Here is a 25,052-nt window from a genome sequence, read left to right as displayed (position 1 = left end):
TATAAATAAGGCTAAGAATAGTTAAATTAATGATACAATCATACAATTCGGCACAAATGTTCATTAGAATGCACTCTTTCACAAAAGAGCATTGGCCACTCAAAATCCAAGATGGCCGCCATTTTTCAAGATGGCCAGCCTTTTCACTTGTAAATAAGGCTAAGAATAGTTAAATTAATGATACAATCATACAATTCGGCACAAATGTTCATTAGAATGCACTCTTTCACAAAAGAGCATTGGCCACTCAAAATCCAAGATGGCCGCCATTTTTCAAGATGGCCACGTCTCAACTTGTAAATAAGGCCAAGAAGAGTTAAATTAGGGATAGAATCATATAATTTGGCACAAATGTTCACCAGAAAGCACTCTTTGATCTTTGATCAATGATTTAAGCCTAGGAGCCCAACTGAAATATTCAACTTTCATATCAATGACGTGAATACATGCACATATCAAGTGTCAGTGACAGCTTGGATGATCTATCTCTATAAGGCCATTACAAATTAAAATGTATGCTGATTTGTGTTCAGATATGTATATCTCAAGTCCTAGTGTACTATGGAGTGATGGGGGCCTTTATGCTTAGGAAATTATGAATAATCAACATGCAATACACCATACATACAGCAAAATGGTAACATGTCTGTTTTATGTACTTTGGCCTTTAGCCTAGATGACATGTTGGCTACCTAACCACTTGATTTATGATTTCTCATTATTTTTTATTTGTAGGTGTGGTCCTTTGTTTAAAACATTTTCCCTCTCTCACACACTCAAAAAGTCTTTCAAAAACTTTAAACAACATGTGGAAATCCCATTGGCTTTGGAGGGATACACCTGTCAAATTAGCCCAAACGTCATCAAGATACTGTACTCTACTGTACTGTGGTGTAGTGCACTCTGCTATACTGTACTGTACTGTACTGTATGGTACTGTACTCTACTGCACCGTACTGTATGCTACTGTACTGTACTCTACTGTACTGTAATGTACTGTACTGTACTGTACTGTACTGTACTGTACTGTATGTGATATACCATACTGTACTGTACCATACTGTATGCTACTGTACTGTACTGTACTGTACTGTACTGTACTGTAATGTGATACACCATACTGTACTGCACTGCACCGTACTGTACGGTAATGTGATATACCAAACTGTACTGTACTGTACTGCACCGTACTGTATGCTATTGTACTGTACTGCACGCGACTGTACTGTACTTTACTATTCTGCACCGTACTGTATGCTACTGTATGCTACTGTACTGTACTGTACTGTACTGTACTGCACTGCACTGCACTCTACTGTACAACTACATAGTAGAACTGAAACATGTGGAGCCTTCTGAGGTCATGTACAATATGATGCAAAATGGTGTAGTGGGAATGAGTTGTGTTACTATTACCACTCACAATCTATGGTAGACTATCCTTCCTCCCAGACTATTTGTGTGCCTTGCATATCAAGAAAATGAGTAATGAGTACCAGTAATGATTTACTTTTATAGTATATACCATATGAGAACTGTTGTTTTATATAGATATTTCTCCTATTGTCATTATACGAAGTATACTGAGATTTGAGCTTCCCTACAAGGTGCACAGTAAGTCCTTTATAGATGGACATAGTCCAGTAAGTGTGAGCTCATTAATAAAGTGTTGTGAAAGCTGTGGATAGGGAGTTATTCTTAAGTGTTACCAACAATTGATTGTGAATTCATAATAACAGGTCATGGAAAAATTCATGCAGCTACTTTGACTTCCGAGGCGTTAGCACAACATAAATCTAGCATTGGAATGGCCAAAGAGAGCTTTGCAATGCCCTGTGCATTCATCAAAGTAATGACTATAAAAATGTGGATCAAAAAGCCTATTCCTATGTATTAAGGGCCTTTCCCATTACTGATCTCTACCCCTACCCCTACACCTTCCTCTTGCCCTTCGTGCTTTCAAACAAAGCCGCAAGGTGAAGGGCTTGAAACGCAACCTCTACGAATTGAGACCACTTCCACAATCGCAAAATAACACTCACAGCTGTCACTAATTCCATGCATTAGGTTGACGTTAATAGCAATTTTTTTCATGTGCGTTTCATGGAGAAAGGGGCCATCACACATTAGGACAATGTTGAACTTAGTACAATGGAGTAATTATTACAACTTAACAACTTTACAGTCAATTGTGGCGAAAATAGTACTTAAAGTTGTGTGCTGTTGTGGATGCCGCGGCTTGCCGGCGATTTTTCAAGGCATTCGCAATGCATTCAGGGAAATCCGTCGTAGCCCTCCGTCGTGGAGTGAGGTGTCGGAAAATCTCCGCTCGGAGGGGTGGAAAGTCCTTCGCCGTACCCCTACCCCTCTGTCTGAACGTGAATCAAGAAGCCACTACCCCTACACGTGGACGCGCAAAACGGAGGGGAAGGGGAAAGTTGTGGGGCTAAGGGGTGTAATGGGATGTACCGTTAATGTGTGAAAAGGGTTTCTTTTGTTCTGCAATTTGATGGGTAATCAAAAACCTATATATTTACCTCTAGCTATCCATCACTTGCCTTTGCACTATGTCAAGTTATTCGATGGATGGCTACTATTGAAATTGCAAAAAATAAATGTATACATTTTCTTATAAACACTTTAAGCTTTACACAGAGAAAATGATCCTTGGAAAACAATACATGGAGTATTGTTTGATGTGAAATGTTAGACACCTTTCAAACATTAACTTGTTTTACTTAAGAAATGATAGGCTACTTTACTTATGTCTCACAAAGTAGGAAGTTTCTGCTTTTTCTTACACATGCTCCAGGCACTTTCCATTAGCTCACTTTCCTTTAGCTCATTGACCTTCCCTCTCAGAAAGGGTGTGTATCAGTCCCTCTGACCTAGATCTCTCAGGTGCCTGGTCGATCGTCAAGGGTCATTACAGGGATCCTGCCACTTATGCAACTCCATGTTGCCATCTTAAGATCTTACTGTTGCCCAGGACACGTCAACTGCAAACACCTACCATATCCCGGTAGGCCTAATTTGTTTTTCTTTCCACTGTACTCAGCAGTAGTGATGCATGTTTCATGGAAGTCAGCCTATTTTATAAAATGCACATATGGCAAAAGAATACTGAAGGGGATTATCAGTCAGTAGTCTGGTGTATGGACTGTAAATTGAAAAAATATGAGACACCAAAAATGAGCATTATTTCTGAACTACTGTATTTCTGTGTTCAAGATTATTGATTGTTTAAAATGATAGAGCAATCAATGTGGTAAAGATTTGTCAAGTTATTCTGAAATATCAGCAGTGGTTAATGAAAGATACCTGTCAAAGTGTGGCGTGTTGACAGTACATACAACATGTACAGTATAAAAATACTGTAAAAGGTTGCATTTTATGCCATACCTGCATCAAACAGTTTATGATTATAATACAGTACATCAAGTAAGAAATCCATTACATTGTAATTGAGTGCACTCTATTTCCGCATTGTGTTTCCACATAGGGCTACATATTTTTACCAAGAAAAATCACAGTGATGACAGCAGTTGGAGTGAATGACAGCTGGTCCGGCAGCAATCTTCAAAGTCTCCATCCACCATCAATGATGTGCTCAGTTCCAGTGACATAAGCTGACTGTGAACCAAATATACAAAAGTTGGTTTAACTCCATGAGGTATTACTACTAGTGACATCCAATAGTTTTAAGCATTATATCAAGGAAAAACATACCTCATCAGATGCCAAATACACACAAAGATTCGCAACTTCCTCAGCAGTACACATTCTACCAGTCGGCTGCCTTGCAAGGAAGTCTTTCAGGGCCTGCAAGGGATCATTTAAAACAAATAATTATTAACAGACAATGAGTTTATGGGTTTTTTCCAGCTATACACAGTCATTGAATTTGAACTTGAACCACTGCTTTTTCTGAAGCTATGTGTAAATGCTTGTTGTTTTCCATAACAGGTGACAGTTATAACCGGATCATATTTATTTAATACCATCAATGCATGCCTACCTTCATTTTAATGTGTAATCATTGCAATGTTAATATAGAATATAATTAAGTACCTGTTCAGGATCGGGTCTTGCCTGGATTCGATCCCTCAGCGATGGGGTGTCCACGGTTCCTATCAGGCAAATACATAGAGTGAGTGACTAGAAATGACTCAAAACAATGCATTGGATTCTCCAAATCCATGCTATTACATAGTAGTTTCACCGGTCATATAAGTTATTCAATTCAGCCCTTAACACCTACCTGGACAAACACAGTTACAGCGAATGCCTTTATCAATGTAGTCAGCCGCCACAGATTTAGTAAGCCCAATGACTGCAGCCTTGGATGTGCTGTAGGCACATCTGTTCACCACACCTACATTTTAGACACAATGACAGATCAACACAGAACGAGAGCAGAATACAAGCATGGCAGTACTGCATGTTATTATATTGTCCTACAATGTTAAATATGATATCATATGCCGTGATGTCTTTTGACTTCACAGTAATCTTCTATGCATAGTCCCTTACATTTCAATGGGCCTGTTAATCAGATAATTACCTTTGATGCTGGAGGCTACCGATGCCATATTAATGATATTTCCAGATTTTTTAGCAAGCATCTGAACAAGAATAGAAAGCAAGATGCAATGAGAAACATGAAGAGGTATTAACATACGTATACATACATTTTAAAGAAACGAGAGTTTTCATCTCTGGCTGTTCAACAGGTTGGAAGTATAATTCCCCTCCCCTCATTCAAATCATTGCACTGGGATGAGCCCTCCGACGTTATTTGCACAGCAGAGAGCAGTAGAGACCACCGTTTGTGGAAAACCCAGAGTGGAGTTGAGTGGAGACAGCTCTTTGTGGAAACATTAGTTTGTAGAACCACTTGGGGCAATTTTTTTTAAATACAACTGTGCAACTTCAAAAGCTGACACAGTAAGAAGGCACAACCAATGGTAAGACCATTTAATTGAAAACTTTTGCCACAAAACATTTTAACACCTATTCAAAGTCATTAAGGCATCCTTGGAATAACAATCATCTTGAGGCACTTTGGTCAGTGTTTAGGTCTAAAAAGGGATTAGGGGTTAACCCCTACATGTCAAGTCTTATGGCAGTGCATAAGCCGGACTAGGACACGTCTGTTAACTGCTAAACGAGTGCTGCTGCTGCTGTTAAACATACATATAAAACCACAGAACAAAACAGAAAGAAAATAGGGCAGCATGTGTTCACTTGGTAATCCTCTGAAGGAAGGATACATGCAGGTCAAGGTCACCTTGGGCAGGAAGGCCTTAATCATCACAAACATACTGCGGACGTTCACATTCATTGTAAAGTCCCAGTCTTTCTCCTCAGTGTCCAGGATGGAACCATGATGAACATACCTATAGAAAAATAATGTAAACGTTAGACTTGAGATACCACAAAAGGGGCATGGCTGATTACCAACTTTACCTGACAAGTCAGTAGGATTTGACGACATATAACCATATATAACCGTATAACCAGAGATTTATACAGGAAGGAACTTTGGTTTAACTTTGACTAAAAGGTTCTGGCACTGTTACAGACTAGAGAGACCAACAGCTAAGATTAGTTTTAAGCATAATAATGTAGGCCTAACAGCAGGAAAAGAAATGAGTGTGACCATTGCTGAGTCCAACACTGATTACCTAACTGGTGTCATCTGGATTTTGAAATGTAGATGTTGGTATTGCATTGGTTGGTTTTTTGAAGATGCACTGTGTAGGATGGTGGCCAGAGTAGATATTACAACTAGGCTGCTCATTGAAACTGTGCTGCCTATTGCCAGATTTGATCTTTTCATGAATATTTAATAAACAATTAAGTAATACATTTTACTAGTATGAGCAAAATACTGTATGTTTTGCAGCTAAAAAGGTCTATTTCTGGAAATTTCAAATGGCGGACATGTAGAAGAGCCCCCTTTTCATGCATGAAAAGTGTGATTTTCCCAGTCATAATGAATACTTCGAATTTGATGGTGGTGGTAAGTATTAATGAAAAAAATAACATTTCTGAATGGGCAGCACGAATTCTGTAAATAAACTACTTAACGTTTTACACAGTGCACATTTACATTGCATTTGTCACAGTATACTTGACTGAAGTAAATTACCCAGCAACATTGAACAGCACGTCCACTTGATCAAGTTCCTTAGCAAGGGCCTCAACTTGGTCCCTGTTGGTAACATCCACAACCTTGGTCCTAATGCCTTGAATAAAACAAAATGTTTTGGAATGAGTGAATAAAATAAATAATTACACTCACAAAAGATTAATGGAAAAAAGACCATGTATGTGTACATTGCATTTGTTTATGTGTGACTTCATTGGTTTGAATTTTAAGATACAAAACCCATATGCACCTACACACAAAATATTTCTAGCAGAAGTCATTTTTTTTAGATACGGTCATTCAATGTCACAGAGCTACCCCACTCCTTACAGAGCAATTTGCCTTGTTTTGATAAAACAAGATGGTAGAGATTACACATAAAATCATCTGATGGACTTTTATTGCAAGCCAGTTGCCATGATAGAGCAGCAGCAATTTTGTGTGATGGTTGTTGCAATTTGCTTGAGGTACACCTGACCAAAACATTACACTGATTGTCCACAAGATGGCAGCAACTAGCCACAATGAAAAGGACTGTACCTGGAACGCCATTTAGTTCCTTCAGTTTTTCTTCATTAATGTCAGTAGCAATTACTTGTGCTCCTTCCTTTGCAAATGCCTGAAATAGCATTAGTTTAGTTTAAAATCAACAAACAACAACTTTTGGACAGTTTCCTTTTCCTTCAACAAATGCTGCACTTCATGACAGTGCATAGGGACGAGACGGTAAAGCACCTGCCCCATTGCACTATTGGACAAAAATACAAATTTTGAACGTTTTACAATTCACTGTAGTCCATGGTGACAGGACCATCTAAAAATATAAAAAGTGTTTGATAATAATGTCTTTATACAATAACCAGCCGACAGCCAGAAGTTCCACATGCCCCCTGCCCACCCTCCAAAATGTGTGTGCACGCCACTGCTGCATTTACAAAAACAATAGGTGTAAGGGGAGGATTCAATCCGCACACATGGGGCTTTTGAAAATAATGTCACCTGTCAGACAAGACATTTTAGCATCTCATATTCAATACAAAATTATTCTATCTGTTCATATACTGTCGGCCTACAGTAGCCTAATTAGTAATGTGAAATTTGGGGACCCCCTCGAAAACTATCCTATCTCAAGGGGCTATCCCCCTAAACAAATAAATTGAAATTGAAATGATAGTCCACTACTAATTGACAGCCAAAGTTTATCACCGCTGGACACCTGACCTTTGGCTCATGAGAACAGGTCACACACCTGCTGTGTGCGCAATTAACAGAGAATATGATAGGGCTCTGGTGAGGGAGAGGAAGCTAAAGGAAAGAGAATGGAGTCGGTTGCAGTTGAAACTTACTATTGCCGAGGCCCTGCCAATCCCTTGCGCTGCAGCAGACAGCACGATTACTTTCCCATCGAGTCGACCCATCTCCGTTCTTTGCTCTTATGACTGTCAAGAAGCGCAAGAAATTAACAAAAATGTAGGCCTACTGATGCAAACAACTGTGCGCTCTCCAGCAACAACGCAACGCATTACTTCATATGCCTACATACTTTGCAACGTATGTCAATCACGACACACTGGGACAGCGATAAAATTATATCAAACCATATTAGTGAGGCATTTTTGTCAATGAACTGCCATGTGATTCAGGCTCAATGACAGTAGGGAAATCTTCAAGCATGCATGCGTTGCATAACATGCGCCATCGCTAAGAACACTTGATACAATGTATACCTGTCGCGTCGCTACTATTAAAAAAATGTATGGGCAGTCAAATGTATACATTTTTTTCCTTCAACACTGTTGTTGGGTGCGCACCGACACAAACAAACGACACAAAACGCACACGTGCTAGTCTATACAGCAGCGTAATCTGTTTAGGAGTGTAGAGCATAGTTTGACACGAGTTTTCCAAAATAGTGCATTCACAAGGCCATTACTGTATGAAATATGAATTACTCACTCCACGCTGACTTCTCAATGTGCACAACTTACTTCCTCAGACAGGCGAGGGGGTGGGACGTCACGTGATCAACCTCTCGTGATTCAACTGGATACTTGGATAGCTGTCGCAGGAGTCACGAGGCCTTTAGGTTCCCTATTATGTCCCAGTAGTAGGCCTAGTTCCATCCCAAAACAAGACCCCTGATAGTACTTTAGGCCTGCATTATAGCAAATGAAATGTGAAGATAAAGACTGTGGTATTTCTCAAAACCTAGTCTGCACACTTCCAAGTGTGCTCAGCCTAATTAGTCAAGCACAGTGATTGGATACTCTTTGGTGAACTCTATGGAGTATCCAATCACTGGGCGTGACTAATTAGGCTGCGCACACTTGGAAGTGTGCAGACTAGGTTTTGAGAAATACCCACTGATCACCAATTTTGCATCTGTCTAAATAAAAACTTGGCAACTAGGCACATGTGAACACTTCAAGAGGCAAAGAGCTGGCGCTGCATAGATGATTTGGAAATCACAAATCAGCATGTCATCTATGTATACAGCCCTGCAACACTTCATTAGGCCTATGTGCAAGGAGAGGAAGCCTTTAGGACCCCACAACATTTGGTTACTTAAAATTGAACTGAAGACGTTGTGCAGAGTTGTAGAAAGTAGAAGTAGAAGTAGGCCTACTACAAATGTAATAACAGCACAATGGTATGACATTACATACTTTCAACTTTGTAATATCATACTACTGGTGTTTTTTTTCTTCTTTAAGAGTACTTCTACTTTGGCCTATATAACTCTGATGTTGCGGCATGTAGGCCCACCACTTTTGATAATGCAGGTTTTCATATTTGCGAAACAAAAAACATCAACAAAGAGGGAAAACTTAGAAAAGTCAAGTGGTCAAAAGGTAACATGTCAACTAGATTACCTGCAGAGTCGCTGATGCCATGATTGAGTTTCAGAAGTGCACAACAGAGGAACTGAGGATGCATCTGATATTTCGGAACAACACTTAGTTGCTAATATTCTCCATGACCATCCAGCAAAACCTCTGCTTCACTACACAGTATTTTTTCTGTCTTGGCCTTGGCGGACCGCTTTATCAACCCCCAGATAACTTATCTCAGCAGTGACAGAGATACGATATTTTTTCACTTTCTTCCTTTTGTAAAGGATCTTGTGGTGGTGAACAGAATTATATTGTCCATGGTAAGGTCAGTTTTCATCGGAGGTCAGGTCACTCTCGCCGGGTAGGTTATATAAAAGCACCCTATTCAGTTTTATGTCTTCTGGCTACTGGCCTTTCAAATTATGTTTTGTAATATGGTGGGGAAGCATCTGACCAAAGCTTTCAGTTTCCCTGCTGCATCTTACAGCGTTTTCACACCTGGTCCCTTTCAGTCGCCTGAGCGAACTCAGAGTAGTGACTCAGCATTTTTGCCGCCTATGTGAAAGCTCCAAAGTGTACCTAGACCCCTCCGAAGCGAACCGTACTGAGACCTTCGTTGACGTGGTCTCAGTTCGGTTGGCTTGTGAATTCTGACAAGTTACACTTGTGACTATAGGTGTAATCATTTAAGGAGGGCTCTACACCACCGGGTGTGATAAAAAAAAGAAAGATGAGAAGAAGATGAGAATAAAAGAAAGATCTGCCAGTTCTTTTTGTAATACACTCACAATATGAACAAAAACAGAACTGAGACCTTTTGCTGTCAGTTCGCTTTTTGGTCAACTTAAAGAGGACTGAGTTTGGTGCGCTTAAAGGGGGCCAGGTGTGAAAACCCATTAGATGCAACAGGCTATGTGGCTACCATGACTCAGTAGCCAAATGCGCTTGAAGGAAAGCACATGGGGAAGTCATATCCACAGTTCTCTTAAGGACACACCTTTTCACGTACCTGAAACACTGTTTGCATTTCACTGCCTTCACCGGCATCTTGCAGTCTCGAGGAGAAGCTTGTTACATGGCATTTTGATCAGTCATTTCATATGTATGTATACAGCTTTGTTGCCCAGTGCTGTCAACAGAAATCAACTTTTAGTGCAACCAGGATGTGTGTAAACTAGCTACGAGTTCCCGGCTGGCGAACCACGAATATGAACTTGCGAGTTAAGAATTTTATGCCATTAGGTCAAATATGAACGTGCCAGCACGATTACTTTCACACCGAGGTCAGCTCTATGTTCCCACAACCCAATGTCCCACAGCTTAAACCTGCTGCTCCATGTTCCCACATTTTTGAGAAATTATTAAAATATAGGCCCTATGTTCCACAACTCCATGTTCCCACATTTCCGTCTAAACTAAGACAACGTGTCTTTCTTCTTACAATGGAACATGGGGCTTAAATCTCAATAAATTCTTAGAAATGTTGGAACATAGAGCAGCAGGAATATTCTGTTTGACCAATGGGCTGTGGGACCAATGGGCCTAAAAATTAATGTTAATAGTCTTAGTGATGTGGGACCAATGGGCTGTGGGACCAATGGGCCGTGGGAACATAGACACGCTCCCCTTTACACCCCCCACACTGTCTCATGATGCACTCTGTTCCCTTACCACGCCACGATGCAAAGAGACAGCATTCATCAGAATCTTCTTCACATAGCTTTCAACATAGAACACATCAACAAACATTGTCACAACGACTCTAATGTTGCATGGGCTGAACTATGACATTCGAGTGTGTAGGGAGGGAGACAGTCACTGGCAGCATCATAAACTTACTGTAGCTACATCGAGGGTGTAACTGTGGGAATTATAATCAGAGCCCACGGTTCCCCTCCCGAAAATAGGCTGTCTAGTAGTTTTAAGTGACAGGGAGAGGTGGAGGCCGCGGCTGACCGAGGCATGTGGGTTAGAGAGGGGGCCCACTGGTCCCCGGTGTGACCCGTTTGGGAGCAGAGGCAATCACTCTGCCTGTCTGCAATGCTGGTGTACTGTGGGAGGTGTTGTTACTGTATATCACAAACTCTCTCTCTCTCTCTCTCTCTCTCTCTCTCTCTCTCTCTCTCTCTCTCTCTCTCTCTCTCTCTCTCTCTCTCTCTCTCTCTCTTGGTATTTCCCTTTTGGCGTATGCATCAAACCTTTGAATTTCCACAGTTTGTTTTTGAGGGGAGACGAGACAAGACACTCCCAGACCCCATTCACCATGCCAGCCTGTTTTTATAATGCACTGAGGCAGTGACAGGCAGTGACACTGGGATGTCAACATGTTCATAGAATTTTGGGATCTTGGAATCTTGAGTGTTTTGATGAGCCTGATGGCTTGTGCAAATAACCTGTTTCTCACTCTTGTCAGTGGTATGTCTCAGCAAGTTGCTTCGAATCAAGTTCAATCAAGAAATATAGCTGCAAGCAGCAATGCGGGGCCAAGCAGTAAACTTGCCAGAGCCGCCACGGCAACAGAAGGAACTGCAGCGCCCCCTTTGGTCCAAATCTCGCCAATGTTGGTGTGCATTCCTTGGACGAGAGTGTGATCACGTAAACCAAGTTTAATTTGAATCCGTTGAAGAGCTGTCGAGATATGAGCTCACTTCCTGTTACCTGTTGGTGGCGCTAGAGAGCTTGGGGTCTGGATTTTTTTGTGGGAGGTCATGGGATGGACTAGAATGTGTGCAAAAAATCCTAACAGAAATTGACTAACGGTTGCTGAGATATGACCTCACTTCCTGTTTTGCCACCTTTATGACAATTTTGATTGTCTGTCACCGGCAAACGATAAGAGGTGTTCAAAATTCTTTCCTCTCCCCCCTCCCTCTCCCTCCCTCCCTCCCTTCTTCCCTCTCTGTCCCTCTCCCTCTCCCTCTCCCTCTCCCTCTCCCTCTCCCCCTCCCTCTCCCTCTCCCTCTCCCTCTCCCTCTGTCTGTCTGTGTGTGTGTGAGGAGGGGGTGGGGGGTGGGGTGCAGGGGCTGGGGCTGGGGCAGTGGGGCTTGACCCCCTGCCGAGAATGGTGTCAGTGAACGTGCGCAAGGGGAGCAGAGGAGACAGAGAGATGAGAAAAAATCCCTCCATTCTTTCCACAATTTTGAATGGCTGCTGTGAGCTGATAGTTTTTTCAATCGTTACGAAAATCCATACCTGGGTGCAACATGGTGTGAGGATGACCTGTGTACCAATATTTTGAAAATTGGGAGTACAGTTCAAAAGCTACAGGCAAAAATGTAGCTAAAATTTTGACCTGCTGGTGGCGCTACAGAGTTTGAGCTGGGGATATGATTTTTGTTGTGGTAGGTCCTGGGATGGACTACTATGTGTGTACAAAAACCCAGCCTAGTTTGACAAACGGTTGCTGAGATATGACCTCACTTCCTGTTTTGCCACTTTTACGACAATTTTGATTGGCTGTCACGGCTAAACGATAAAAGATATCCAATATTCCTTGAGACCCCATGTGTAGCTCAGTCCCGAGATACTATATACCGAGTTTCGGGTGAATTGGTCGAAAATTGTGGGAGTAGTAGCATTTTTATTGAATTTCACAAAATTCAAAATGGCGGAAAAACTATCCTGGCGGAAAATGACGTCATAGGGTGCGTTGGATTTGTCTTGGCCCAAGGATTCCAGTGATACCAAGTTTATGAAAATTGGCCAAGCGGTTCAAAAGTTACAAGCAGAAATGTACCTGCAACTTTGACCTGCTGGTGGCGCTAGAGTGTTGGGGCTTGGGACCGATAAATCGCTGTGGGTGATGCTGAGTCTGCCCCGAATGTGTGTGCCAATTTACAGCATTTTCCTACCTACGGTTCTATGGGCTGCCATAGACTTGCTAAGGAGAGGAAAGAGGTGACATAATAATAATAAGAACACCAGCTAAAACAGTAGGGGCCTTCGCCAGCTTCGCTGCTTGGCCCCTAAAAAGCCAAAGACTTGTCAGTTTCAGCACATAAACAAGGGGTTTCCCGGTGTCAGATGTGAGATAGTCATGTGGGTATGGGTAAGCGATTAGGGCGTCAGACTTGTAGCCCTAAGGTTGCCGGTTCGACGGTTCGGTTCAACGGTTCGGTTCGCCGGTTCGCCGGTTCGGTTCAAGGTGTTGGGGGGAGTAATCAACCAGTGCTCTCCCCCATCCTCCTCCATGACTGAGGTACCCTGAGCATGCACTGTCCCGTCGCACTGCTCCCAAAGGGCGCCATTGAGGGCTGCCCCCTTGCACGGGTGAGGCATAAATGCAATTTCGTTGTGTGCACTGTTCACTTGTGTGCTATGTCACAATGACAATGGGAGATGGAGTTTCCCAATGAGATTTCATTTAAAACAAAATTTAAAAAAAGATTGTCAACTGTGAGAGGTATGCAGTTGTGGGGCTGTGTACGCTGTGAAGCCCTGATGCACTCTTTGTATCTTTGTATTGGGGCAACCATGGATCAATGGTTAGAGCACTGGCCTTTAAGATCAGAGGGCTGCATTCAAATCCTTACCATTACCTCCATCCATGGCTGAAGTGCCCTTGAGGAAGGCACCCAACCCCACATTGCTCCAGGGACTGTAACCAATTGTGTGGGGCTCCAGGGACTGTAACCAATACTCTATAACTAAATACCTGTAAGGATATAAAGCGTCAGCTAAGTGTAATGCTATGTAATATCAGCCTCATGGCTCAGTCTGTCAGATAATAACCTGACCGTTACATGTATGGGCTTCTTTCGACTGTTATGTAATGACAAATGTCAAATATTTTATATTTTTGAATCATCAGAATGATGGCATTAAAGATTCCGGATATAACCACATGCAATATGTGAACTTTAATGAAAAAAGTTACTTCTACTTAGGACATAGCCTACTTGTTTACATAGATTTAGCCTATTGACGCACAAGCCTTAGTAACAAATATCAGGTGGAATGGGGAAAATACAAAGCACAAAAGAAAATCTGTCTAAATAATACTGTTGACAGCATTTCATAAATAATATTCAGTATCAACAAAAAAGTGAAAAGTCCCTTCATTCTCAAAATTACATTTCATTCCTCTCAATAACATATTGATCCCGTCAAAACATTTATATACTTTGTTTCTCTGTAAAAACAACATGGGAAACCTGTGGTCCTGTGTGACGGTATGAAATAACTTTCCCAAATTAATAATATATTGCATTATCAGTGCATCAAATTAATCTTGGAGTAAAATGATCATGCTTCCCTAGCACAATTTTAAACCAGCATGCATTAAAATGCTCCCAGGATGCCTCTTAGTAGTCCATTGTAAAATGGAAATTGAACCAACGTTATTTTTCACACATGCATACCCAATGAGAGTAGAACAGCGTGATTAAAATGACCTACCTCAGGCTGCTGCAGATGAGACAAAGCATCCAGAATGAGCTTTCAGAGTGAATGATGGGGAAAGTTCTCAATTAGCAGGCCCCCGTGTCATTATCAGTCAGGGTAAAGGACATTTCATTCACTTTTACAATACGTGGAAATCAATAACATTAGCAAAGGGATTTGCTTGCGCTACTGGTTCATTCAAAATCAATTAAAACGTAAACGACAACACTGTGTCAGGACAGTGCTTCGATAACTATGTAACATGGGTTTGTGTCAGCAATTCTTTTGCTTTGCAAACTTTGTAGCCTTCATGTTTGTTTATTCTTTTGGCATCCATTGATTTGTATTGAACCGGCATTGTGTAGTAGGGTCCCCAGCTAATGCTATTGATCCCCTGACCAGCTCAGAACCACTCACACATGCGCCACAAACTAAAGCATTTTCATTCAGCAGTAGTCATCAAGTCTCAGTCACAGGCTGCATTGAAAAAATGCATAGAAACAATGGGGTAACCCATTCTATGACGCCCATAGCTAGGCTATAGCACATTATGAGCACATTTATAACAACTTAACGTAATGCGCGTCTTAATAAATCATAGTGCATTATGACGGTTATAATGTATTATAAGCCCCTTCACTGACTGTAGTTTATAACCATTCTTGAGCACTCTAAATACCATAAGATTTATGATGCATTATAAGCTAGATTTATAGTTATTCATGACTGTTGATATACTCCATCATGAAGCGTTATGAGTGTATGATGTACATTTTAAGTTGTTATAAATGTGCTCATAATGCGCTATAGATATGGACTTCATAGAAAGTGTTTCCAAAAAGGGCATGCTCTGTCATAGAAACAGTAAACCCAGATACGTTGTATACTGATATCCCACACTGTAGACTAATTCAAGCCAAAATCTTATAATGAAGCGACTGACTGACATAATTTCAACAGGACTCTAAAACTGATTGATGGCGATAGAAATAAGGAAGTGACCCTTACATACACACACACAAATGGCACTTCGTGGACAGCAACAGGGGCCAAATAGATCTTGTGGCATGAAGTTAGCCAGGCCGCGCCCTCCTAGTGACGCAACACCTTCGGCGATGATAATCAGGCTATAGCATGAAGTATTTGTCTGATAGGACAGGACAGTCTCCTCTTGCATGGCTAATGAGGCCTTGGGCACTGTCAGGGCCGGATTAAGATGGCCCAGGGCCCCTGGGCTACAGGTTACTCTGGGGCCCCCTAGAAGGCAAACTTTGTGACAAATTTGCATAGAGAGTGTCATAATTACAAGCTAGGAAGTAAGGGTAACATGCCTACCAAGTGCACTCAACATTACGGATGAATTTTTCAATATTGCATCTTGTCACAATTCTGCAATTTTCCACTTTTGTCCGGTCAGGGGGGCCCTGGTAGGTGGGGGCCCCTAGGCTGCAGCCATATCTAGCCTGTGTGCTAATCCGGCCCTTGGGCACTGTCTCCATAGCTCCTCACCTGTTCTGTTCTTCACCACACCTGACCTTGCCTGGAGGGAGGCAAACCATAGCCAGCAGCTCTTAGCCATCCCTGACTCACAGTCACCAACATGGGCTGTGATGTCAACACAGTGTTTTTCATACTATTTTAGGCAGATCACACACCACACACACACGCATGCACGCACGCGCACACACGCACGCGCACACACGCATGCACGCACGCGAATGCGCACACACACACGCACACGCATGCAAGCACACGTACACACACACACACACACACACACACACATGCACACGCACACACACACTGATCTGTATTCTTTCCACAACCTATCTCACTATCCAACTGATGGTGGCCAAGCTCCTTATCTTCAGCTGCGGTTGAATTTATTTCCTTTCAGCTTTGTTGTCTTCTCTAAGATCGGACCCTCCTCGTACACACTTTCTTTCTCTTAGAGAGCTTTATTTCAGTGATCCTTTGTATTTCTCTGCATCCCTATACAAGGCACATCACAATGAAGGCTAAATGAATTTCAGTGACAAAAGAAAAGAGAGAGAGAGAGAGAGACAGAGAGAGAGAGAGAGAGAGAGAGAGAGAGAGCACAGTAAAAAAGAAAGAAAGAAAAGTGTGGGGGGTGCTACTTGGTCTTTGGGAAGTGCAAGGCCATTTATGTAGGCCTACTTCTCACCTCCCTTTTATTTCCATTGTACGTTCTAAAATGACAAGCAGCTCCACATGTCCTTCCTGTTCCCTCAGTGCCTCACTGAAATTCTGACTCTAAGAATCCAGCCATTATACCTCTTGAAAACGCCATCTCCTTATAGGTCAACGCTATTCTCATATGATTTCTGGTAAGAATATCAATGACACATGTAAAACTATTGATCAAATTTACCTTGTCCACTTGTGCAACCTTATTTCTGAGGTGGTTGCAATCTGTAAGATCACCAGTAGATGGCACACTGAAGGTTTAAATGTTTTCTTTACATGTCAAAAGACAGCAAGATGCGTCAGGACCATGACTAGGTGGAATGTCTGAGCTTCATAGTGTACAATACATCAGTGACATGGTAATTATAGCTATTAGGTTTTCTCTGACTGAGAAACATCAGCTATAGCTGAGGCTTGAAATCGTGGACAACCCTGCAGTCTTCCGTTAGAGTCATTTTAGACTGAAATCATGAGACCCATATCAGCAGCTAGATCTGTGACTTTTACAGACTTCCTAAAATGACTTTATGGTGGCACAATAAACAGGGTTTGGAAATGACAGGTAATTATAATCATATCTGGGCAAAGATCAGCCTGCTCTGTGACCCAAAATGATTTTCCCAGAATATCTTGAATAGATACCTCAGCAAATTTGCATAAGAATGAATTGAATTTATTCCTTTGTCTGGAATATGGCTTTGTCACCAAAGTTCACCAGAATGTTTAATCTAGTGGAAAGAACCAATGCACAATGTGAAAATTATCTGCTAATATTGGGTCTAGCCCAGTGTTTCTCAACCTTTTAGGCAAGGCACCCTTTCAATTCATGACAAATTTCAAGGCACCCCAAACCAACAAACCATCACATGGCATCGCATCCGATAGCTAGCTACCACACAAGCTTAGAAAAGTAACACATTTGGAGACGTCACATGACCTAGGCTACGTTTGAAGTTGCAGCTGACTGGGGCAACCTATATTTACTTTATTGTGCGTAAATGGCAGATGAAAGATTCCACTGACTAGCATTAACTTATCAATGTAAACAAATATGTATTATATTACATCATTTATTTATCAGCCACGATTCCGTGGCACCCCTGAGGGAATCCTGCGGCACCCTAGGGTGCCCCGGCACCCCTGTTGAGAAACACTGGTCTAGCCAATATAAAAATGTCTGTGAAACATATTCTACATTATATGTCTATCATATGGGGCATGAGATACAGTATATTTTCCTTAACCTGATAGTATCTGTGACATTTTTTAACAGCTTATACTTTTTCATGGCTTAATCTTAGGTAAGGTTAGATCTGGCAGACTCGCTGATACACAGACATAAATGCTGCAAAACCTTTTGGTGTTCTGCAGAAAATTCATAACCGAATATCATTGTCACAGTTTGAAGTGATAAATCATACGTACGTCAGGCATTTGTGTATCTTGTACAACTTAGTATTTAGGTAGCCTAATCAAACCAGCACTACCACATACAGGGGCGCAACTACAGTATATGCGATGTATGCGTTGCAGGGGGGCGCCAGAGAGAGGGGGGCGTCAAAGAGAGGGCCTTGGAGGGCGCCAAATAATTATTAAGTGTTTTTCTTTGGGAGGGGGCACCAAAATAGTTCTTGCAAACCCCCCCAGAAATTTGTAGTTGCGCCCCTGACCACATACTAAAACCTGGTGTGCACACACAGACTCACAAAATGAGTGAAGCTCTAGGGCAGGGGTCAGGAACCTATGGCTCTAGAGCCACATGTGGCTCTTTTGGGAACTGTATGTGGCTCTTACTTATCTAGGGTTGCCTTGAAATATAGAATCGTCCCGTATTTCTAAATAAAATTACGGGTTCCATATTGAGTTGAAACAGGACAAGGGAGGTTAAAAAGTGTTAAAATGCAGGAAATTACATCTAAGAAATACATTTTTTTCCAGACCTCGCCATAATGAAGTTGACAGTTGGCAATCCTATACTTACCTGTTATCAATAAAAGCAATAAGTTAACAGTAGGCCTACTCTTTAAATTGTTGGACTTAATTGAAATACATGATTTTGATTGTATTCAGTGTTTTTAAAATGGCATGGCTCTCCTGAAAATGTATTTTAAAAAAATTGGCGTTTATGGCTCTCTCCACCAAAAAGGTTCCTGACCCCTGCTCTAGGGCCTAATAATTCATTGTTGCATTAATAGTTCTAGTAACAAAAGCCCTCCCACACAAACATTCCCTCACCAGTGGTGCTTAATGCTCTCAATTTGCTTGCTCCAAATAAAGCAAGCATAAGGGCCACAACACTTGCCGCTAGAGAATAACAGCTAAGCCTGCACAGTGGTCTAATGGCCTATCAAGACCCCATCACACGAACCTGAAGAGGATGCTGCTGAGTGGAGCAATGGCAATAAACAACCTGCATCATGTGTTGCCTATCTCTCTCTCTCTCTCTGTCTCGGTTCAGGTCCAATCCAGTCTCTCCTGAGATGGTCCACCTGTGTCATGACTCACCTCCCCCGCTGGTGGCGAAGGATAACATCATCATGCCAGTGGCGGAACAATTGTACACAGGGCCCAAGGGCAAAACACTTATCGGGCCCCCTATATGACCTGACAAGATCACAATTGGGCCCCCACGACCAGTGGTGTAGTCTACTTTTAGGTGGGTATACTGTATATTTGAGCATTTTTTGAAGTGGGTATACTGTATATATTTGTGCTATTCAAAGTAATGGATCAATCAATTTTAAGTGGGTATACTGAAGTCCCTGAAATTTAGAAGTGGGTATACTCCGTATACCCGCGTTCTACATAGACTACACCACTGCCCACGACCAATGCAAGGGTCAGGTGCCGTGGGCCCAGGGGCAAATGCCCTGCTCGCCCTCCCAATAGCGCCGGCCCTGCATCATGCTGCTCCCTTCTCATAGCCCCATCCATGGGTCCGTCCTTTGTCTCCCTGTCAGCCAGCGTGGCCATGGCATTTTCATTTTCCTTTCCCAATTTGCTGCACTGAATTATGTGACAAAAACCTAATTAGGAACATAGCATATAGGGACACTGATCTTGTAAAATGTTTATTGTCCTATAGTCACCCGTTCTCCTTGTCAGAGGAAATTATTCAGAGTTAATGATGCTTTCGAATGTTGTGTAAAATATCGAGGGAGTGCTGTGATTGTTCTGTTTGGATCTGTCTGTGTTGTGAATTATGATTAGCTGATGAAATAATAATTGTTAGGCCTATTAATTAATTATGCAGATATATTACCTGTTTCCATGACCCACACATTAAGAATTAATTACCCTAAAGCCACAGACACACACAGCGGGGTTACTTTACTAAATTATCTCAGTTGAAAAAAAAAAAAACGTTGAGGTAATTCATTTATTGATTGGCGGGGGGGAAAAAGATGAAGAATTAGTTAATATTTGCATGACAATCAGACTGAGTGCAAGATAATAAAGACGACACAATAGCTCCCTCAGCATATACTGCTACAGTATGGACATTGTCATGCTGGCCCTTTATGCACACACCAACCCTGCTGCTATGGTAAAGCATGAGCCAAGTGGTCCAGTGTCTAATGCTCTGGACTTTACATATAGCCTACAGTGACATGATGGGTATGGAATGGACTCAGATTTTCTTAGCAGAGTATGCAGAACAGCAGTGTTTGCCATACAGTTTAAGATGGCATTTTTTTCATTTCAACCGAGGGTTCACACAACAACTGGGGGTTCAACAACACTCCTGCTCTTCACAGGATCCCCACATTCACAGAGCACACAAATATTTATTTTTGAGAAGAGGCACATGCTCCCATGAGTAAACATGAGAGCAACTTAATAGTTCCTAAATTGTGTTAGGCTGCATTATTCATGGATGTATGCAAATGTGAGTTTCACAGGAAGAGGATTAACCAACTTACTGTACACGAAAATAATATTTCTCGATTTACTGCCAGTTATCGCTTCACTGGGAAGATGAATGCGAGCACATTCCTTATGCAGTCAGTCCTTACGTCGCGCGTTTGGTGATGTGGTGGGCTGCTATTAGAAAGCTCTCAGTTCTGTGTGTTATATATGAACCAATCATGCATGGATCGGGAGCCCTCCAAACATGACATCAATACTAAAGTTAGGAAATATTTAGCCCGAACAGGCTTCTGGTGTGACACAATGAACTCAGATTTAATACAGAACCACGAAATCATACATTTGACTTGCAAAGTACATTAATGCAATTTAAAAGAGAGCACTGAAACTCAAACCAAAAGAAACCCTTTCAATGTGCTCCATGGGCACAAAAACAAAGTCATTTCCTGGTAGCATGAGTTTTTCCTCTCTAAAATTAAACCGCTGTAATAATTACTGTGAGCACAAACATATCCCAACCCTACAACGAAATTCAATATTGTTTCAAGGGAAAATGAGGAATTATGACATAATACCCCCATGGACAATAGTTTAATCAAGTCCACACCCGTATAGTGCAGATTTCGTTTTCTGTGAAATATTTGGACTGCAATGAAAGAAGTAGTTTCATGAGACATTAACCCTGCTTCTCATGTCCTCCTTCGGGTGATCTCGTCACTTCATCTCATGCCACTTACCATCATCACAGATCATATTTCAGGACAGCCTAACGCACTCTTGGACACACAGATAGGATAATGATTAGACATGCAGTTAACCCAATTTCTAGTGTTTAAAGAGTATGATCACATCTGCAGACCTTGGAATATCTTACATGAACCCAGTCAGTATCTTAAAAAACCCCAGGATAAATATCAGTCATCAATTTCTTTTTTATCAGTTTTAAACATAACACGTGAAAAGCTCTGACTGCTGATATCTAGTTTCCCCTCCTTTGCTCTCCGTTGGAAATATTACACATTTCAAAGATTCTTTCACTTAGGCTGTTCTTTTGACAGTCATTTCTTATCTCAATTAAAGCTGTCAGTCTGACTACTTTGAAGTATTAAATATCTGTAACAGGGGTGACTCTGCTTTACACATTTCGCCATGCACCCTGCTTTTCAAGTTATTAAAAGAAAGCACTTTGGGAATTAATATCCTTTCTTGGACCCCCAAAGACATCTCATAAATTGGTTTCAGTTTGAGCTATTGTTGCACTATACATAGCTGAATAGGATATTCTTGCCTTGTCATGCTCAATATGTTTCTGTCGAAAAAAATATTCAAGCAACTGAATATGAATTGAAATGTGTTGTCACAGTGATATCAGAGAGAGTAGAGAGAGAGAGGTTCCATTGGCCCATTGTTTCCGGGTTCTATTATTGCAAGGGGGAGGGGGGGAAATCCCTCTTTAGGCAGACCTAAGGACTGTTCTATTCAATGCGAGTATTATGACACGCCCCTTTAGGCAGACCGGAACCTGGTGGGGAAAACACAACATAAAAAAATGATATAACTACAATATGTTAATGTCTGTTGCATGCACATTGACAATGGCTCAGACAACGGCACTGAAAAACATAGTTAGATAGCCTAGCATTGGTGCATATTGTGAGTGTGGTATGTTGACCATTAGCCTGGCTCTCGCGCAGACCCTTAGTGCTTCGTGCATCTTCGTTACACTTCGTGAGCTCTGCGTGAGATCCAGGTTAGTTGACCATATCCCTTACAATGGCATTCAGTATTCAGACCCTGGCATCACATTACACCTATCCTTCATCAATTACACTGGCTTCCTATTCAATCACGAATCCAGTTCAAAATTCTCCTCCTCGTCTACAAGGCCAAGCACAACCTTGCACCCTCCTACATCACAAGTCTCCTCACACAATCCCGCCCGCACGCTACGCTCCACTGACACACTCCTCCTTACCATCCCCTCCACACACCTGCGCACCATGGGCGACAGGGCTTTCTGTGTTGTTGGCCCCAAAGCTATGGAACACACTCCCGCTGTCAATTTGTCAATGCTCTACACTTTCCACTTTTAAATCCAAGCTTAAAACGCACCTCTTCACTGTAGTTTACTCATCACGCCACTGACATGCACTTCCACTTCCTTTCATTATTACTTTACTTTCATTTTATTGTATACACATAATTCTACTTTATTCTTGTATAACTATTTTTACAGCAACCTTAACAGTGGTGTAGTCTACTTTTTTATGGTGGGTATACTGTATATTTGAAAAAAAATTGAAGTGGGTATACTGTATATATTTGTGATATTCTAAACAATGGATCAATCAATTTTAATTGGGTATACTGAAATCCCTGAAATTTAGAAGTGGGTATACTCGGTATAATTCCAAGACAGGAACTAAGGATGGAATGTCTGTCAACTATGGAAACCCTGGACTATGCCATATGGCAGGCGAATTTTTCAATACTGCATCTGGTCACAATTGTTCAATTATTTCACCCCTTTGGCCAATCAGAGGCCCCTTTGCAGGTGAGGGCCCTATAGGCTGCAGCCATATCTATCCTGTGCGTTACAGTAAGTAACCATGTAACCAAGACAGCAGAAAAAAAAAGGAAAAAGAAAAAAAAACACCACTCTATGGCTTTGCAGAAATCTCGTGAAGGTCAGGTATTATTATACTACTTCTTTTTTTTAAAAGTGAAGACCTAATAATCAATAAACACTGAACATCTTTTTGTGTAAATTAACAGCTCCTCTGGACTCATAATGGGCTCCTCATCAGAACAAAGATGGTACATTCCATTAACACACTCAAGTTTGTAGAGTTTTCTATGATTGCACTCCTGTGGGCTTTCACACCTGTTCACCAATAACAGCCAAGACTGGTGCCATTAATCATGGTGACAGCTGCTGTAGTAGGCCATCCCTCAACAATTCAAGTAAAATACCGTAGTCAGGGAGTTGGCTGTGCCCAACTACAAACAATTAAGTCTTTGGGTGTACAAAAATAAGTAACTGGATTTTTAAAAAAAAGAAAAGAAAAAAGAAACTCATTACCAATTACCAATCCTTCCCCTTGGCAATCCCCCTCTGCAAAACGGCAACAATTATAGCACAATGGTAAAGCATGACACTACAACCATCCGTGCACCTGCAGAAACTGCAGTGCTCTGACTGTGGGAGAATATCCTGCCAGAAGCTATTGCGTATATTGTGAAATACCCATGGGACTTGTGATGCTGGGTAGACCAGAGAAGTCGGAATGACAATTAGGAAGCAAATATATAGGCCTACCGTAACATGAAAGCAATATATTAGACACTTTAATAACAGTTGTCATGATACCACACATTCCAATGAATTAAATGAGCCAGCCAGGCAAGGTTGCGTGCAGCTTTTACTCTGTATTAATTCCAAACAGTTCATCCATTAGTTACTTTGAATATTTGTACCTATATGAGTTCAGTTACAAGACCAACCACATATACACATGATGAAATAGCAAGTGATGATACCATAGGTGTGTCATACCAGTCCTCAGTTTAGATGGAGTGACGACCCACAGGTCTAGTTGTAGTATAGACGGTGGTCTGAGGTAATCATAATATCATAGAAAAGCAGGGAGCTCTGTGTGGGGCATGGTCTATGACAAAAAATGCCCAGGCTGTTTTTAGGTAGTCCAGCTCTGTTTCACGCCTCTGTAGAATCAATGAGGTATGCAGACCCTCTGTGTTCCCTGCAGTAGCCTCCAGGCAGAAGACCACCCTGCACAGCATGATTGGTCAAATGGTACTGTCTGTGTGTGTGTGTGTGTGTGTGTGTGTGTGTGTGTGTGTGTGTGTGTGTGTGTGTGTGTGTGTGTGTGTGTGCGTGCGTGCGTGCGTGCGTGCGTGCGTGCGTGCGTGCGTGCGTGCGTGCGTGCGTGTGCGTGTGCATGTGCACATGTGCATGTGTGTGTGTGTGTGTGTGTGTGTGTGGATAACCAGAACATGTTACTGCTATGCTGGTTAGTTGGCAAAGGGCCCATAAACCGCTCAAATGACATACATGGTGTGTGTGCCAATAACAATCTAATTACAGTCATGATTTTGAGCAGTCATTTTTTGTTTGGAATTTTATTTCACGACTGAGGGAGAGCAAAGCAGTGTGACATTACCAGAGAGAGTAGAGAGAGAGAGGCTCCATTGGCCCATTGTTTCCGGGTTCTATTAGGCAGACCTAGGCAGACCTAAGGACTGTTCTATTCAATGCTAGGAGCATTATGACACCCCCTTTAGGCAGACCGGAACCTGGTCATGTTAGGTGCCCATAGAAACCTATTACAATGGCATATCTCTATACTTAAAGAATCTCTGACATTACTGTTCACTTTGGATTCCATTCAGTCAGTAGCAGCACCACTCTTCAGATTAGACATGATCCGATTTTCGCTACCCACAGGCAAAGATACACTAAAATGTTTAGCTCTGATGACTATGATAGTGACATTATGTCAAATCCCATGACGTTTGAACCATGTATTTGGTCATACGTACAGTATATACATAGCTAAGAGCACAAATGAGCTAAACTGATACAC

General features: G+C 41.7%; 1 protein-coding gene across 2 annotated transcripts; it reads right to left on the bottom strand.

Moving 5' to 3' along the window:
- Nucleotides 1-3,198: 3,198 nt before the first annotated feature.
- bdh2 (3-hydroxybutyrate dehydrogenase, type 2) lies at nt 3,199-8,217 on the bottom strand. 2 transcript variants are annotated; one of them, XM_063218976.1, is made up of 10 exons: nt 8,143-8,217; nt 7,501-7,593; nt 6,695-6,773; nt 6,155-6,251; nt 5,291-5,399; nt 4,565-4,625; nt 4,262-4,375; nt 4,072-4,130; nt 3,730-3,822; nt 3,199-3,633 (listed from the first exon to the last, which is right to left on the bottom strand). In XM_063218976.1, the coding sequence occupies exons 2-10, from the start codon at nt 7,570-7,572 to the stop codon at nt 3,580-3,582; spliced, it is 738 nt and encodes a 245-aa protein (XP_063075046.1). In that variant the 5' UTR covers nt 7,573-7,593; nt 8,143-8,217; the 3' UTR covers nt 3,199-3,579. The 2 variants fall into 2 exon arrangements, with proteins under 2 accessions (XP_063075046.1, XP_063075045.1); XM_063218975.1 differs by having other exon boundaries at nt 8,111-8,183.
- Nucleotides 8,218-25,052: the final 16,835 nt, after the last annotated feature.

Source organism: Engraulis encrasicolus, chromosome 16 (assembly GCF_034702125.1).
Source record: "Engraulis encrasicolus isolate BLACKSEA-1 chromosome 16, IST_EnEncr_1.0, whole genome shotgun sequence".
Lineage (NCBI taxonomy): Eukaryota > Metazoa > Chordata > Actinopteri > Clupeiformes > Engraulidae > Engraulis > Engraulis encrasicolus.
Note: the sequence above shows the minus strand (reverse complement) of the source record. Positions and strands in the feature narration are given on the sequence as shown.

Bases quoted from the DNA above. Each gene is read 5' to 3' on its own strand.
- bdh2 (XM_063218976.1), bottom strand. From the start codon at position 7,572: ATGGGTCGACTCGATGGGAAAGTAATCGTGCTGTCTGCTGCAGCGCAA. The intron at 6,252-6,694 runs GTACAGTCCTTT...GTTTTATTCAAG, and splicing joins GGAACTAAATGGCGTTCCAG to GCATTAGGACCAAGGTTGTG. The intron at 4,626-5,290 runs GTGACCTTGACC...ATTCTTGTTCAG, and splicing joins TTAAGGCCTTCCTGCCCAAG to ATGCTTGCTAAAAAATCTGG.